Here is an 18956-nt window from a genome sequence, read left to right on the forward strand (position 1 = left end):
AAGTTCCAATTCATTGAATAAACAGGTAAAAGAACAAAAATAGTCTCCTATCTAAACAAATAAAACATCAAAACATTGAAAGAGACTGTTCCAACCTTTTAGGTCTGTTCTCAAGAGCTGAATTCTACAGAAGACATTCACCAAACGTTAACAAACAACTGCTTAAAAGGAGATACTTATAACTTTGGGTTTTTTGTTTTGTTTTTTTCTAATGCATTTTCACTTCCTTCTGCTCTTTCAGGTGGTCACTGACTTATTCTAAAACAGAGATCTAAAGCTGACTTCCTTCTTAAGGCACTACTGAAAAGTGCTCGATGAAATACAGAAACAGCTCACTTACACAGGCAAATGATCTCATGTATTATTTACATAGATTATAAAAGTAAAAATTAAAACTGCTATTCCAAATATCAAATAACTGAACAACCACTTGGACAAAATACACCTGCATTATTCTCAGGAGGGACAGACCTGGCTACCACAATAGAAATTACCAAAAAGGCAGCCTATCTAAAAAATTCTGTACTACAAAATGCACATGAAAAGATGAAGATTCTATGCCCTCTTATGGGAAATCTCAGGACTTGGAAGGACTTGTAAATCAGGTTGTCAATAAACAGCTACAATACTAAGAACCAAAGACGCAGAAGCCGTTGGTCGTATTTCAAACTCCATATTTCTTGGGCAACGTCTGCATGCATATTTTATAAAACATACTATCATTCCAAAATTAAATCAGCAAATTGTATCCACCGACAAATCTGTGAGGCATATCCCAACATTACTTAATAAAAATACCCATTTCTGATAGGACTAAACACTAAAAATGTTCTTCTAAACAATCTTCCAAACAATCTTTCTTGCTAGACACAGGCCGCTGGCTAAAGCACAACAGGCAAATACTTTAATAATCTCTTGATTACCTGGATACAGCCTGGAACACCTAATAAATCTGTCAATTTTTCAAGTAGAGTGGGATTGATTTCCCCAGGGTTTCTTTGTCAGTTCTGTTTTAGTACTTAATATAAAGAGAAAATTATCAGAGAAGGTCAAATCTGACATGAAAAACTAGAAGAGGTCGACACCGATGAAGACTTTTGCTACGTTTAAAATAGATGTCTACTTGCTTTTTCTCAGCCCCTATCATCGTTCAGTCTTCATTTAATATAGCATATATTTCATAGCTTGTAACAAGCCCAATTCATGTTCAGCAACATGCTCAAAAAGCCAGGAGTTTCAATATTTGAATAGTAATTAAGCAAAAAACAGCATTTTTCTTTTCCCCTATCATTTTGCTATCAGTAAATAGTGAACGGTATTTACCACGTTTGCTTACAATGAGAGGTATAAGACAATACATACTGATCATTTTAATCCTCAATTATCTAATGAAGCCAATTTAACTAAAAGATTTTCCATTCCATTTATGTTCTGCTTTCATGTCAGCATTCAATACGACAAATAATGCTATATTGCCTCACGAGGTTAACCATTTTTAACAAACAGCATAGAAACATCTTGTTCTAATACACTTTGTTCTCTAATTTAAAAAACAAAGTTGATAGGAACTTGTGCTAGATTTCTCCTCTTACTGTAGTACTAGAGATTAAAATATTTTTTTTCATAGCCAAAGGAATACAAATTTTAAAAACAGACAAAGGGTCAGTACAAATAATATTACAAATAGTTAAATAACACACACAGTCAGGTTATTAAAAATGTAGATAATTACACTTAGTATAGAAGAATGTAATTATGAATATAGTGAATATCTACCTCAAAGTCTAAGATGCCTTTTAAAATATTAATCGGAAATCCATCAAATCATTTCGTTACATAACTGCATAGCTAAAATGTAGAAATCTTCTTAGTTTTAAGAAACTACATTTTCAGATTTACCTGTAAAGCTTGGAAACATTAGCAACGTCATATACTGCGCTAAATACAAAATTCTATTCATTAGCAGTTTTTTTTATCACACTGTTTAGAACTGAACTCTTTTGCCCGCACGTACTTCCTCACAAATTTTCAGGGTTAGATCCTGCAAAATGTTATTTTTGCAAATAAATATATTGCACAAAGCTACTTTTGTCAATTTCTCTGAATACTGATATGTGAGTAAGACTTTCTCTTGCAAGTAAGATGGTTTTAAGTTTAACATCCATTAGAAAATGCAAGACCAAACAAAGGAAATCAGTCTCACAGCACCCTTTAAACTTCACTTTTGAAAGGAAGTAAAAAAAGAACATGTATTTTACCTGAGTCTCCACACCTTGCTCAAGTAACCTTTTAGCCTGATTTTCCACCTCCAGCCGAGCTCTTGCAATAAAAAGCAGGTCATTTTCAATTACTTCTATTCCAGACAGATCTATCCCTTGAGAAAGGTAATCTATAAAAGCAACAAAGTATTGATAAGCATGACATATAATAAAATGGAACATTTTAAACACATTAAAACGTTTAGAAATTATAGTTAGTTCCAAAGAACATTTTTGCATAAAACACTTGACAATGGAGTATGCCTAAGGAATGAACTGTTCGAGAGAAATTGAAAATTAGAAGACTGTTACTCAAAAATATGCATATTTAATACATCTCATTTACCTCTCTAGAATCAGATACTTTGGAAAAGCTGTCAGTTCAAGGAATTCAAGAATCTCAGTTATGGTGCATCAAGGGGGAAGAAAGTTACATCCTTGTCCCAGAGGACTAACTATGTAATGAACTTATCTAAACAGATAGGCATAATTTTCCCTAATATCTGACAATCTCTACGTATTATGTGTTTATATGTTCAAATTATACTTCAAATACAAATTAAAATTCTAAACATTGCAGATCAAATACAAATACCACAAAATTTGTTTTCCTGATAGAAACCAGCTGTTCATCAGTACAGCATCCACACATTATTCAGCAGGGCAGGTGACTGCAGCAAGAAAATCCACTGAAACCTGACTTCTGTCACTGGCTACGTAAATGTGGTTAAACCATTTAATCTTTCATTAATTGACACTTAGTAATTAGTGCACACCAGCAAGTTGAAAATGCCACTTTGTCTTTCTTTATCAAAGAGGTTTGAATCTGTGACAATCTTTCTCCCAGGTACACTCACTTTTTTTTAAAGGATGTGACACTGATCTCTGCTCTTTCATCTACTTGGGCTTTTCATATGGGGCAATTTAAGATATAAAACATAACCGAGGGAGTAACAATCAGTTTTTCACACCAACTGAGATACCTCACCTCTATGCCACGAGTTCCCTGCTGTTGGCTCCTTGCCTGGTCTTGCACTCCTGACCTGCCCTAACCCAACCAGTGACCCATTCTTGAAAGAAGGGCTGGAGGACATCTTTTCCCAGATGGCTTTCATCTTTCTGTGGTAATCTCTCACAGTGCAAGAACTGTTTACTCAGCCTCCTGCAGGCTAATCAAGACCTATAGCTTAGATCTGGCTGTAACTCAAATCATTCAAATGTTATGCAATTACATTCATATCTACTGTAAACCAAACCAACTATAGCCACTGCTCTGAAATGCGTGTTCTTGGAATAGGAGAAGCATAACCTGAGTGTACTTTCTTTAGGCTCCTCCAAGAAGAGATATGCCTCTTCACTCAAACCTCTGAATTACAACAGAAATTAGGTGACAATCAGACATTACGTGTTGAACATCTCTGGGTGCCTTAGATGAGATCCATAGGGAATTATAAAAACAGTTTAGCAGGGTCCTCAGTGAACCTTCAAAGTTGGACAATGTTGTTTTTTTCTCCCCTTTTTGTTTTTGCGAGTTTTAAATCTTTTTAGATTTGAGTCAACCTAATTCAACTGTCAAGATAGACTGGACCTTCACACTACTGCTTATCTACAAGACAATACAAGACTACTCCCATTTACACTTTTATCAGCATTTTGCTCAATAAAGCATGAGTTCCACTCCTTTTTTTGAAAGAATGAATAAAACAAACTAATGGCCGAGGCACTTCACTCAGTGCCAGATACTTCCTTCATAAGACAATGTTTCACCATTTCCATTTATAACAATGACTTCCTAATAGTCATCTTCCTTTATGTCCTCCCAGTAAGTCCACTAATGCATAGACTTAAATTCCTACTAGGCTAGCTGAGCTTTTAGATCTTAAATAACCTTTCACTTTAGCAAACTATTTTTGTTTATTCGCAATAAAGTGATCTAAGCATCAGACTCATTTTTGCAACCATACGTTTATAACTGAACACAAAATTCCAAGTGGATCACTGCACGGCTACACAGAAAAGAACACTGCTTCACTTGCACGTGAAAAACTCAGCAGAAGAAACTGAAACAAAAAATTTCCAGAAGTGCTGCATAAAGCTCAGTAAGGAGATCAACATTCTTAACAGTACTGTGTGTCAAATAAGCTTCAATCTACTAAGAATAGACCTGCAAATGCTTTTGCCTGCATGTACCCATTTAAAAATTTATCAGAGGAGTCAGAGGGCAGGTGAGCAGCAGGGAAGTACATTTCATGTTGCACAGGCTGTTAATGAAGCCTGACACAAACACATGTTTACAAAGCTGTCTTCTGCTAGGGGCTATGGCAACCCCTCTTACCCAGGTAGGAGTAACTTATCTCGAGAAGAGCAATTTTTTGCGGTGACCAAGCTGCATATCCAAATGTGGTCTTGTGTGTGAACCTGTTAAAACTGATACTATAGACTCAGTACTCAGTTACCAATCAACAAGTGTCTTGAATGTGAACTTTGCACTTTTTTTTTTGATCTTACTATGTGCAAAGAACTAGCCACAGTTTAAATTTACTGCCAAGCAGATTTTTGGCAACACGGCACTACAAAAGGTGCAAATATCATCAAAGACTCACCTACTCACCTAGCAAATAAAAAATTTGCTGTGGATTTCACTTTTTGATAAAATCATACTCTACACCAGCAGGCTGCTTAAACAAAATAATACGTGGTCCTTATCTCCTAAATTCAAAGAAAAGAAGATTGTGAAAGAGAAATAAAAAAGAGACTGTTTTTCCCTACTGTTTTTTATCTCTAAACCTAAATTAGGCCATTTCAGGTGCTAAAAATCTAATCAGTCTGATGGTTTCACGAAAGGAACAGAAAGCCCATGCTGCTTTGGCTTCTCCAAATGCTCCATCTGTGCCTCAGACTGGCAGCCACCTCCTGCTCAACTGCCAAAATCTGCAGCTTCGTTTCACATTCCCTGCAATCCGAACAAAATACTTGGGAGGCAATGCATTTCTGTGGGACTTCATAACAGAGAGCCTTTCTGTGGGTTCAGTGGCTAGGCAGCCTGCTCTGGATGCTGTTAGCTACTGCTCTAACCAGTAGAGAAGCCCCAGCAATCATATTATACTATTCTCAGAGGATGAGCAGCTTTCATGTAGACAGCAAGTCTGCAGTAGAAATATCTGCAAGTGCTTTCCTGACCTTACTATGTAAGAGTAGAAGCTGCAGAACACATCTACACTTCTGTACTGCCATCAGTGAAGCTGTCACTGCTGACCAACACAGGTGGAACGCAGCAGAGGCAGGTGACACATAGCCAGAACCTCAGTATATTTAGAATCCATAGTCACAGAACACCCTGAGCTGGAATGGACTCACAAGGCTCACTGAGTCCAGCTCCTGGCTCCACACAGGACTATGCAAAATTCAAAGGATATTCCTCAGAACACTTTCCAGTGTATTTAAAATATTGTAGAGGAACTTGCATATTGCAAGCTGCTAGTTTTAGTTAAAAAAGCAAATATGTCACGTGAAGTGAGATACTACCAGGCACTAGCAAAGGCAGAATTCTTCTCCACGCATTTGTGCAGTGCCATCATCCAGTTTCTTGCTGTGTGCAGTCACTAAGTAACTATACAGTCTAACCAAAGAAGTCGTAGCCAAAGAAGTATGAGTGAAATGGTCTGTAAGGAATTTGTGTCTACATCTCAAGAACAAAGAAAGTGCAAACGCTTATCTTCTAGTTAGCAGAGACTCTGGGGACTGGAGCCCAGTTAAAAATTTACCAGCTTTCCTCCATAATGTAGAGCTGGTCAGTGTTCACAGCTTGGTTCTCAATCACTACCACAGGGTTAGAAGGACTTCCACACTTCTCCTGTCTTTCAACTTAAAGCACAGTAGATTTAGTAAGTTAACTATTTATAACTATATAAAGAAACACTTGTGCCTAAAATGAGTTAGGAGCTAAATACACTGTACCACTACACCGCAGGGCTGCAGCCATGGCACAAACTGCCCTCACATCAGCAAGGGCTGAAGCATGCTGCCCCAGTCACTTCCATGTACTGAAGCAAGGAAGGAAACTAGAGAAGGGAAATGTGGTGCTGTTGCCACTCCTTCACATCCCACTCCTCTGCTATCTCTGGTATTGCTTCCTTTCAAACTATCGCACCTTATTAAGCTTGGAAAGCACAGCTGGAAATGACTTTCTGAGGACTTAAAATACAGACTGCCTGCTGAATCCTCTTCTTGAACAAAAAATATTATATGTCAAAACAAAATGCACTGAGCCCTAGGAATCAGTGACATTTAATGCACCTCAGCCAAAGAAAGGGTTAGTTTCTTATATTTCTTAAAGGAAAAAGATTTTTGTCATTACAATTCCAAATTTTCTCGATTTATTAAACCTGAACAGTTTTCTAATCCACTGGCTGAGATGTTGCTTACAGCTATGTTTCTCAAACCACCATTTCATAGACTGTTATATAAGAGGGGTTTAACAGACATAGATCTGATATGCACAATACACTAGATAGAAAAAAACACTCTGAGCAAAAGAGTGAGTTTTTCTGACTCAGCAACTTAGAATCTTTCTGTGATATGATTTCTTTCTCTGACCTTGAACTTCACTGTGAAAATACATAATGAAGATAAAAAAAATCTGAATTAATTTTCTTAGTAAATATTCAAACGTTTGAAAAACAGGATAATGATGAAGCTAGCATCACTATAAGCTTCTCAGAACCAGCATTATGCTCGTTATTTAAACTGATGTCTTTGAGCTCTTGATGAAAACCAAAGAATCAACTGAAGTCTACTGATGGAAAACAGGGCAGACAGTAACAAACCAATGCGATTAAACCAAGTCAGTCAAGAGGATACTTGAGCCGAAAGAGAAATCCTTCTGTGCTTTGAGATGCTGCATCAGCAACACGAAGAACAAAAAGCAAAGTTACAGCAAAGTTCTGGAAGCAAATTGGAAGAGCTGAAGTGGATTCCCAATGAACAACCTACCCAGTGAGTACATAAGAAGCAGCCAATGATAAATTAAGATGAAGCTATAGGGGGTAATTAAAAGAAAGTACTCTTGAAATTCTCTATTATTTCTGTTTGCTTGTTTGAGGAATGTTTGGGGACTATTCCTTTTTTGAATGAATTGCTTTACTTTACTTTCACATTCTTAGCTGAGGGAAAAGTTGGTGACATCTTGTAACATTTGGGTCCTAAGGCTACTCTTTTTTGAAAATGAAGAAAAATCACAATTTTCTAAGAAACTACTACTCTCTCATCTGATGTACAATGCAGGCACAAAAGAGCCACTGCTGGCAAAAATGAGAGGACAGGTTACAACTTCCCCTCTTGGTGGAATGTAAATTGGTAGAATATGTGCACAAAGCTGAGCCTAAATCGCTATTTACAGTATATACCTGCATTACAAAGAATTAGAAGGAAAAGAACAGATACTGTGAAAGGACATAAAATCTTTCCTATGAGGGAGAAATATTCTGTAATGACAAATTCCATTCTTGAAGGGAGTTATTACAAATTTTAGTCCTTATTCCTACCACAGTGCCTGGATACAAGCTCAAAACAAACACAATCAGTTGATCAATTTGTTAGAGCTGCTGAGGATCAATTTGAAATTTTTTTCCCATCTACTTCTAAAGTACCTCAAAGTAATTTACTGATTCGAATGGCCCACAATCTCATCCATCATGGAAACTTCCATGGTCCTCACTGCAATGTTAACTACTGTACTTGCTAGCAAAAAGGAAGGATGGCATCATGTTTGCCTCAGTTAAATCCAAACCCCCAGCTTGGGAAGCTGTTAGGCCTAACTAAATTCATTTGTTTTTAATAACGCAGGTAATATAAAACTAAAAAAACTCCTAGAATTAAGAGCCTGATACCCTGACAGAAATCCAGTGCTCACCTACTGGTTAAATCAATCTAATATTTTATATTCCATCTTTATTCCTTACGTGAAATAGGTGGATAACTTAACCTAAAGAACAACAGCCTGCTTTCTGTAGGTGCTTACATTTCCTATGCAATTGATACATAGAGCAGGTGGGGAACGGCAAGAGCAGGCACATTTGCAGGTCTTCAAAAATGGAAGCTGGTGCCTCAGAAAAGATCCTTTCTCCATAATCTGCTTTAGGCAAAATAATTCTCTGCATAGGCTGAATTGTCTGCCCCAAACCCTGCAGCAGGCTCCTAAATACTTGCTGAAGCAAGGCTTATATTAAGTCTTTAAATCAAAGGAAATGGATTCCACTACAGTTAATATGAAACAATATCTTACAGTCATTTTATACAGTGTGAGCTTTTCTGAAAAAAAGTTGTTTATTCCTATAAGAATTGCGTAAATTATGGTGCCCTGTGAGGTGTTCAAAATAAGAATGTTGCTCTACACTGTGCTGAATACAATACACAGTATTGTACTTTAGATATGCTTTAGAAACTGACCAATTTTGAATCTTAAAAGACTGATTTTGAAACTTTTATGAAGAGATTATGAATTCATTACTGAAGAGGAAGAAAACTTTAGTGCCAGCTACTTACAAATTTCCTGCTATCCTTCCTTCATTTTCCTACACATCCAGACTCCTGCAAAATTCTCCTTTCCTCTGTGAAAGAACTGAGAATAAAATATCTCTCTACCACTAAAATGCCATTAAGTTCCTATGAAAACTGATCTTTATTTAACCAATTTCTCCCTTCTTAAAAATTAACTACTCGTATGCATAATACATACGGTTTAGCACTTCAGCTGTCTGAGCAACATTAAGGGAGGCAAAACTGTCCTGCTGGAGCCAGAAGCAGAACGGGGCCAGTGTTACTGTGCTTCTATTTGCTTTCCCAGGCAGCGCGTTAACACACTCATGCTGTCTAAGTCCAGAAAAGGAAATAAAATATTATACAACCAGGTACAGTTTCTCACAGATGCCCTTAGGGAAAGGAGACATGAAAACTAAAAACAAAGCAAAACTACTTCTCAGTCTTTCATATCAATCACATGCCAAGAACGTTTAAGTTCTAAAGAAATCAGGTCAATGGTACCAGAACCAGAACTGGTGAAAGTAAATGATTCAAAGAAAGAATAAACCTGAACCACTCATTTAAACACAGGCATTCTACCTGTAAAAAGATCTGTCACCTACAGTGTTTTATTTTACCAGAGCAGAACTTCAGAATAAAATTGAGTTCAAAACTCCAAAACAAGTGATCACCTGGATATAAAAGAATGTAACTTCTAGCATGTAAAAAGAAAGGGAGGTTTGTCGTGAACAGTTGGAGGAAGAAGGAATGGGTGTCGTTTTGCATTTGGATTTCTGTTTCCTCAAAACGATCATTGCTGATTTTTAAAGTATGAGTTCAGGCTGCCCAGAGAGGCTGTGGATGCCCCGTCCTTGGAGGTGTTCAAGGCCAGGTTGATGGGGCCCTGGGCAGCCTGGTCTAGCATTAAATTGAGAGGTTGGCAGCATCGCCTGTGGTGGGGGGGTTGAAGCTTCATGATGAGGCCCCTTCCAACCCGGGCCATTCTGTGATTCTGTAAAAATATTAAGCAATGCTTTAATTATCATCTGTGGCCATTCTCTACCAACAGAGGAAACTTGCCTTGTCTCTCCAGACTGCACACATAAAACTCAAGAAATACACCCAAAGTTGATAAGAGGATGGGAGAAGTATTGAAGAAACCTGAGTATTCATTTTTAACATTATATTAAAGCTGCATTTAAACTGTCTTGATGGAAGAGTTAATTCCTACTCTCTGGGCTGGAAATCAGATGTCAGGCAAGATCTGGAATTGATGGAAATGAGTTTGATATCTATTTTTATCACCATCCCTGACTTAACAATGAACACCATATTTTGGAGACATCCCTGTGAAAATGCCATGATTCAGAAAATAGCTTAGCATACCAAGACAAACATTACTTAGGTCTAATCACTAGTTATACCGCACTACTCCCACATCCACTTAGACCTAAAGCAAAATTTCTTGAACTCCTTTAAGGTTTCCCACCACGAGATCCTCCCCTGTCTTTTTTCCCTGTGCTGCATTCAGACCCACAATCTTAGTGAACCTCCGCTATGTTCTGAATTTTGGGTGGTGGTGTGTGGAGCCAGGAGTTGAACTCAGTGATCCTTGTGGGTTCCTTCCAACCTGGGATATTCTATGATTCTGTGATTCTAACCTTCAGTAAGTTAAGCTCACGTGAGCCCCAAAGGAACCACCGGGTCAGTCAAAGGGACTGAAGCACATGAGTATGAGGACAAAACAGAACCGTCTGTCAACCCAGGAAAGATTATTAAAGAGATTTCACTACTGTTGTCTGCTGCCCAGCAGGTGGCTGGAAGAAGCTGGAGCCAGACCTTTCCCAGAGGTGCACACAGATAGGAAAGGAGACAAAAGAAGAACTCTTAAAAATCACACGAAGGTTCTTAAGCCTTTCTTAAAAGTAGCCGATTTGCAACACTTTCTCGAAAGCTCCTGAATTTTTTTGTTACTAGCTAAAACTGTATTTTTCTAAATTCTCTGTGATAAAATATCTACATCACTGATGCCTTTTGTCATCAGTAGTTAGACGACGGAGCTGCAATTGGCTCCATGCTATATATTCTAGCTGATACTGTAGCCTATCAAGCAGAAAACATTAAAAAAAAAAAAGTCTTATACAAGTACCTATGAGTTATAAGTACAACAGCATTCACAGCACGACGTTATAATCACAAAAACTAATATTATATATGTATTATTTAGAAAGTCCACATTCTAATCTGATAATTAAGAGATTGTTCTTCATTAAAAATTAACAGAGAGAAAAACATTTCTCTGAAACAAATTTACTGAAGTTTAATTTAGGCACTGCGCTGGCCTTCATAGGTACATGGACTTTCAAAATCAAATTTATTGCAGCAACAAAGCAGTAATACTTCGACAAGTCAATATTCCTCTTGGGCTTTTTTTGGAGCTAAGCAAAAATAAAACATGTTGCCAGTAAAAATCTAGTTGTCCTATTTCTGTTTTGAACACACTTCATACCATCACAGATGCAAAGCAATGTGTGTAGCATATGGGAAAAAGAAAGGGGGACAGATAGGTATAATATAGAACATAGGAGATACGAAGAACAAGTTGGAGACCACTGAAGAAATGAATGTAAGGGTTGAAAGAGACAAGAATGACATCGTGCTCAAAAAAAAGACACAGAAAAAATGCTGGAATATGAGCTAAGCTGTTAAAAGATACAAGTATTAGCCTGCAATTTAGAGTCATCATTTCCTTTCCACCTTGCACGTTTTCCCCCCACCTCCCATCTATGCCATTAGCTTTGCACTGCTCGCTCATTATCAATGCCAACAGCGTTTCTGTTCAAATTTCAGGAGAGTATCCAAGGCTGGAAAACAAAGTGATGAAGAATGTTTTTTTTTGTTTTTTTTTTAATAAATTTCAAGTAGACACGAATCAGGATCTTTATTGTCAGGAAAGTCTTTCTTAAAATCCCAACAGCTGTACAATGAGCAATCTTCCCTAAAATGAAGCATCACATCAGTATACAAAATGAAACAGGATGAAATGTGTTCTCATATCTGCAAGAAATAATTGCACTGAAAATATACTGCAACTGTATCATACACTCATGTAAATGAATTACACCCTTCAAACTGCATTGCTGGAGTGGCTGAACAAAATCTTTCCAGAACAGAGATAAGGGCTCATCTAAATGCAGGCATATGACTTTGTCTCTCACTTCTTTACCGAAGTTAGCATCATAACTGAAGTCGTGAAATCAATCAAAATAGTGGGGAGTAGAAGGATATAAGAGACAACCTAAATTTACACGTTGACTTGAAAATACCTGTATTTTTGACAGCTTTTGAATATTATTTTAAATATCTTTCATTTTATCATTCAATATGCAAGCAGTTTTTTAAATAGCATTACATAAAGATATAATGATTCAGTTTTTATCACTGCTGCAGCATGTTGCAGCAGATACATACAATGTAAAAAAAAAAAAGAAAAAAGAAAAAAGATGTATTCCAAAAATCTCAGTCAAAAATAACTTTCTTTTTTTTCAACCGTCCTTTTGGTTGCTGAGACAGCAAAGATGGCAAACTCTTTGCTGACTCAGTGCCCTTGAGGAAGGGCAGAAGAGATGTTTGTTCATTTGTGTGCTTTAAAATATAATGTTAACAATTAAAGCCCTAATTTTGAAATACATTTTTATCAGGAAATACATTTTTATCAGAGGTATGCATATGAAGAGTTTTAGACTTTCAGTTATACAAGCCTACAGCTACCTTACAGAGCTAGCCATTTCTAGCTGCGCTTTTTTTCAATTCAGTGAGCTATATGCTACTTTCTTTTTATTTTTATCATTGTTTTTACACTACGGCATGTATCCAGAACTGTCAGATCGTACACAGATCACTTCTAACACATATTTGAAAATACCAGAAGGTACTTTAAGATCAGTAGTGCTACAGTGCTGTAAAATCAAATGAAACAAAAACCATCCTATTTATCTTGGCCGCTGGTTAAGATAAGAAGTGAAACTATTTTTTCTCTTATTTACGTGGAAGCTGCAAATACTTCTTTCATATTCTTCTCTCCTTGTGGGTCTCTTCTGCCTCTTTTCAACACCCACCATTCACCCCTTTCATACTTATACCTCCAGGAAAATATTTCTGCAAAAGCAGAACTGCATTTTCTTTAGAACTAATCATGTTAACTCCCTCAGTACTTAAAAGTATATATAATTTTTATCTTTAATAAATGCCTATTTAATTCCTCCCACCTCTTTTTTGGCATACCATCAATAACTGCCTGCAATTAGCTGCAGATTTACTTGATTTTATCATTTTTATTGTCAACAGATGTTGTGTATGCTATAAATCACACAGGTTTTGTGTACTTCAGATACTCTGTGTGAGACCAAAGTGAACCCTGTGTTATCCAGAGTGCTTTTGTAGACAACTTGAATATCGCCGCACAATTTTAAAACATCATACAATATCTCATCTCCTACAGTAAAGCCTTATTAAAATTTAGAGATAGCTTATGGCAGAAATCAACTCAGTCTGCCAGAACTCTCACCAGTTCTTCTAGCAACAACAAAACTTAGCAGCAGTACTAAAAGAATGTGCAAGAAAAGAACATTGCTTGAAAGCCAAACCCAACAGTGATCCGATTCCGAATGTCTGTATTTGAAGTTAGCCTCTACAGGTGCCTACCTTTTGATGTTTTGATAGAAATATAAAGCATTTAACCACGAGTCAAAGACTGACAGCAGTTATCTCCCATGATGCATTAAACCTTCTATTTTATACAATTCGGGTAGCAAAATTCTAAAAAGAATATTTAAAGCTTTAATCTTTTTCTCTCTCCCCTCAGCATTTGTTGTAGTCTGTCAAAAAAAAAAACCACTCTGTAGGTACAAATTGGTAAAAAGCAGTTCTTATCCTTAGCACTTAATTAATTAGTTAGTTGCCTCTGCAATGACAATACAATGCAAGGAAGATGAAGGAAGTGCCATGCACCTCCCTAGCCCACCCCATATAAGCTGCTCTCCATTGTCCACCACTGCTTCCAAACCTGCCAGATAACAAGCCTAAATGATTGCTCATGTAGGAGCACAGATGAAAGGGGATTTGAACAATGCACCTGCACAGCTGCTCTTCAAAGATGACACTAAAAGAAACAACATTCTAATGCACGCCCAGTGACTGCCTTTAGACAGCTGTGGTATCATACTGTTTATGCCACCCATATAAGATCTTCAATAACCTAAAAGTATAATATGATTTATCACTAATCAGGGTTAACCTGGGTTCTTAAATGTATATTGATGAGCTTTTTGTTCTTAAATAAAAAAAAACAAAAACACGCACACAAAACTCATACTGATAAAATTAGGAATCATATAACATAATCTGTGGTAATTCCCCCTTTGTAAGATTTAATTTGAATGCACCTTTTTAATTTTAATGCAGTGGAAAATCAAAAGCCAAGTCTTCTCTTACACAATTCCGATGACAGATCTAGCTTCTATTATCACTGACACCACACACTCACAACTAAAAATCAATATCCTGAGTAGCAGAGTTCAAAATAATGAATTAAATGATAACAAAAACTTGTAAATATATATATATATTTATATATGTCCAAAGAAGAAAGCAAGCAAGCCTTCCAGTTCTTAACGGCACAAAATGTTAACAGATAACATTTAATTTAATGAATAATTGTTATTAAATAAATGCATTCCTTTTCTGTAGAATTGCACAATTGTTTATCAGCTAATTATATTTAATAATTGACACACAAAAATTGTTTGAACCAAATAAAAGTGCTACTCCAAGGACAAAAGATGGTTAGCAATTTAATACTTTTAAACAAAACTGTCAAAACATACAGACTCATTGTGTACTCATATGATTCCATCATAATTTTTATTGCAGTTCTTCTAATTCTAAATAATATTTAGTCTGGCAACAGATTCTTCTCAGGCCTCAGAAAGCACAGTTTGTAGAATTCACTGCAGACAGCTATGAATCATTTTAAGATCAGGAAAGAAACAGCTTCTTCTCTAACGCTCATAATGCCAATGTTTGGACTAAGCACCTTTTCCTTCTGGTAGAAAAAGATGGAATTTAAAAATTTAGAGGAAAAACAATTTCTCAACAGCATTTGCTGAACTTGCTTATAGGAGCCCATTCCTAAAGTAAAGAAATTATCATACTGCAGCACAAATACAATTTATACTTCTCCAATAAACTAAATGTCTGTTTTGCCCAGCAAAAATAAAAATGTGGAAATAAGTATTCATCTTCAGCAGAAAATTCAGCAAAGATTATCAGTGCTCTTTAGTATTAATGGTGTTGATACATTTATGACCATTTATCACTGAAACACTAGAAATTAAGAAGTAGCCTAATCTGAACAAATAACCAGCATATGATCTCGAGAGCCAAATAAAACGACTGTCAACAAACTGATGGCAAAGGACAAGCTTCTGGATGAGCTGTGCTTCGGCTCTTAGCTGAGGAAGAAAGACATGCACTTTGTATTTGAAGACACTTGTAGCACACAGCGGTGGGCTGCAGAGCTGAGGGGCAAACAGAAAGCAACGAGAGGGGCCGGACGGTCTCACTAGTCCAAGAGCACAATCAAGACACTGTGGCACACAAAAGCTCAACACTGCTCTACTGTTCAGAGTAAAAGAAGTTTTTTTCTGAGTCTCAAGAGCCTGAAATACTGCCAAATTCCAGTTGCCGAGCACTTTAAATGAGTGTGGTGTCTCACGTGCTGCACACAGCAGAACCTGCAGGGCCAACGTGGCACAGGGCTGGGCCAGCTGACAGCCACCCACCACAGATGGAGCCAGGCTGGGAATGGAGGAACCTGGCGGCAGCTCCCAGCAGAGGCCTTGCTCTGCTAACGCTATTACACTGTTGCTTTATGCTTCTTGCTGCGTTCTGATCCAATTAAAATCACTGTAAGTAATTAAAAAGGCAGGGTTAGCTGATTGCATTTAAGGAGACATTACACAGATCATATTTGTAAATAAAATGGCTCATGAGGCCTGATGGAGGCACAGGAACGTGGCAGGAGAGCAGTGCCTCAGGCAGGCTGCAGGCTCGCCCCTCGGCCTGGGGCTGCGGACAGCCCTCCCCTTCTCCAGCACCTGCAGGGCAGTACAGGCCCTACAAGAAATGACTCAAGCACAAGTGTAAAAATGTCAGATTTAACAGTTTCCATTAGTTTTGCACTCAGGAACTAAGAATGAGATCTGTAACCTCTGCAAGGCTGTGTTGTTTTTTTTTTTGGCATCATGTTTGCATGCCAAATGGCAAATCAAAATCGAATGCATTGTTTTGTAAGATATTTCAGTAACAGTTTGGAAGCAGCTATTGCTTCCTATTTTAAGAAAAAAATATTTTAATTATGTTGTATTATGTTACAAACTAATTTGGAGGAGAAAGACAAATAAGGCCTATGCAAAACACAAACTTCTTCAAATTTCTCTTTTTTGACAGGTTGGGTTTCGTCAGGAACTGAGTGAAAACTGCATTTCAAAATGTCAAACCTTCCCAGAAAACAACAATTCCAAGTTTTATCTAACTACTCTGAAGGCTCATTTTCATCCACAAAGTTAATTATGCTTGGTCTGACTTTGGCGAGCAGTGTTACGGATGGAGGCAAATTGCTGGAGTAAGGGAAAACAGACAGGTCTTCAAAGGCACTCTAGGTAAGACAGAGCACTCCATAGGAGCGTCAGGCTTCAATAATAAAATTTTGTATCTGATAGCAGGAAATAGGAAAATAATTTCATTGACTAGTTCAGAGAATGCTCAGTGCTCATTTTCTATCTTCTTGTATACAGCCACAGCTAAGAAATGGCTTGTAAAAAAGGGCAGGAGGGGGGAGCAATAGAGATCATTGCTCAGTGTTCATACACCACTACGAATGACAGAAAAGAAGTTTTCTATCTCTGAAGCCTGTTGCAGGGGTAAAATAAGCTGAACACGATTCCAATTTCAGAAATACGGTGAGATGGAAGCCAGTTAAATTGAGTGTAAAGGTCTCTCAGCAACCAAGAGAGGGACATCTGTCTGGGAACAGTGAGAGAACCATGTTAATTAAATTAGTAAAATGCACAAACTACTAGAAGAACATTTCTAAGATGAGGAAAAACAAACAAACAAACAAATAAACAACAACAACAAGAAAAGGTCCTTGGTCTGATACAGCAGAACATTTCAGAATACTTCCAGCTTCATGTTTCTGAGGACCCATATTTTGAGAGTCTGAGGTTTGCATATATGTTCTTCATTCTGCCTGTACTCTCCAAGCAGAGACTTAGCCTCTCAGCCTCTCCCTGAAGAGGAGGAAGCAAATCTTGTGGTTTACGACCACAAGAAGCAGTGAGAGAAAAAAAGACACCCCACCATTGTTTCTCTCCGTGGAAAATGACAGAGAGCAATCGTCAGTAGGAACAATGCCAAAAGTTTAAAAATAGTTAGCCCTCAAGAAAACATGGTTCTAACATTTCGAAGAAGTATTTGCATGGATATTTTACTGTTACAGTATTTCTGAACTTCTTGAGCACTCTTGCTTTGCATTTTCAAAGTTTTCAGAAGTCCTGAGAGCTAAATGGCATCTTTAAAACAGAAGTTCAAATTCTTTATTATTTTTGATATTATTATCTTGATAGTAGCATCCATGAATGTCATAGAATCATAGAATGGGTTATCTATGAATTTCATCTAATCATATAATTTGGACATACATATGTATTACCAGTAATACGAGGTTTGCAATGTTCCATCGCCAAAAGTTAGCAATGCAGTCATGCAGTTGCGCTACTTTTCCCTTTCCCAGAGCACATTTAGCAGCCAGATCTTCAAAAGGAATTCTTTGAAAAAAAGAAGGGGCACAGTGTGAGAAGCCTGTGTCTGATACAAAGGAAGCTACAAAACCAACACTTGCAAGGGATAAGCTTGATAAGGAGAGATTAAGAAGCTGTTTTTCAGCTACCCTTTTCTCACTGTCTCCTAAAAGCGATCATTTAGCTGACTCCAGCTCTAGAGAGGTTTTGAGGAGAAGACAATTCACCAGCAAGAACTGCATGCAGAGCCTGCAGGCAGAAAGCATTTTAAAAGAAAAGGGAGGGGAAAAAAAAAAAAAAAAGCAAAAACAAAGCTGCAGAACAGCAATTTATCTAATGTAAGGAAAAACATACTTGAGACACTGCAAGGGCTTGAGAGTTACAGGATACTAGAGGTATAAAAAATTATAGGAGTCTCCCACCCCTTTCATACAGTATGGATAGGAAAAGATCCCAAAGTCTACCTATGTATGGCAAGATTCCAGCAGATCTAAAAAAACTTCCAAACCTCACTTGTTAGATGGATTTTGCTTTGCAAATGTGTTTAGAAATTGATAACCACCTGAGTCATCTGCAACATAAGAGTTATTTCATGCTGTATTATTAGTCACCTGTTATCATCAATGCCCTCTGAACTAATTCTGAGACTACAGAGCACAACATAAATCTACCACAGCTTTTTGGCACCTCCTGCCAAAAACTTGCTCATACTCTGCAAAATTATGCAGACTGTTAACCTCACATAAATTTTAAGAGGCTGGATCTTCCCAAACTACAAGCAGAGGGCAGACCTTCTCAGTTTTTAATACCAATGACCAGAACAACAAATAAGGAAGAACCATTAAAACGTCCACCTCAATTCAAGCACAGCACCACTGTGCAGCTGCTGTACAAGGAAATGAACTGAAACAGTCCATGAAAAACAAAGGGTGTTCCGACCCTTCAATAACTACAAAATGTCTCCTGGGTGGATCACCGTAAGCCTTATGTCTCATTGCTTAATCATTTCTGAGCACCTACAGCAAAGTGAAAGCACAGCTCATTTGGGATTCAGAAATAAATTCAGCAGATGATCCTAACTATTTTCAGTACACAACAGAATACCAACCGTGACAACCCAACATTTTATCTTCAGCACGAAGTTTCTAGAAGATTCAAAAGCAGGTATCATAAGATTTATACTGAGTCAAATATTAATGTAAATATTTCTAAGAACTCTTAGCTTCTAGTTTCCATTTAAATATTTTATAGACTTGCTTAATATGTTATTGCTTAATATGCTTAAAATGTTTTGACTAGTTCAGTCAGTGTTGAACAA

At 37.3% G+C, this 18956-nt stretch overlaps 1 protein-coding gene across 1 annotated transcript in view; it reads right to left on the minus strand.

The window, feature by feature from the left end:
- COG5 (component of oligomeric golgi complex 5) overlaps positions 1-18956 on the minus strand; it is a 187336-nt gene that overhangs the window by 108516 nt on the left and 59864 nt on the right. The window contains exon 7 of the mRNA XM_031598656.2: positions 2259-2389. Coding sequence (XP_031454516.2) covers positions 2259-2389 — 131 coding nt within the window. The remainder of the gene's footprint in view (positions 1-2258; positions 2390-18956) is intronic.

Source organism: Phasianus colchicus, chromosome 1, assembly GCF_987193195.1.
Source record: "Phasianus colchicus chromosome 1, bPhaCol1.hap1.1, whole genome shotgun sequence".
NCBI classification, from domain to species: Eukaryota; Metazoa; Chordata; class Aves; order Galliformes; family Phasianidae; genus Phasianus; species Phasianus colchicus.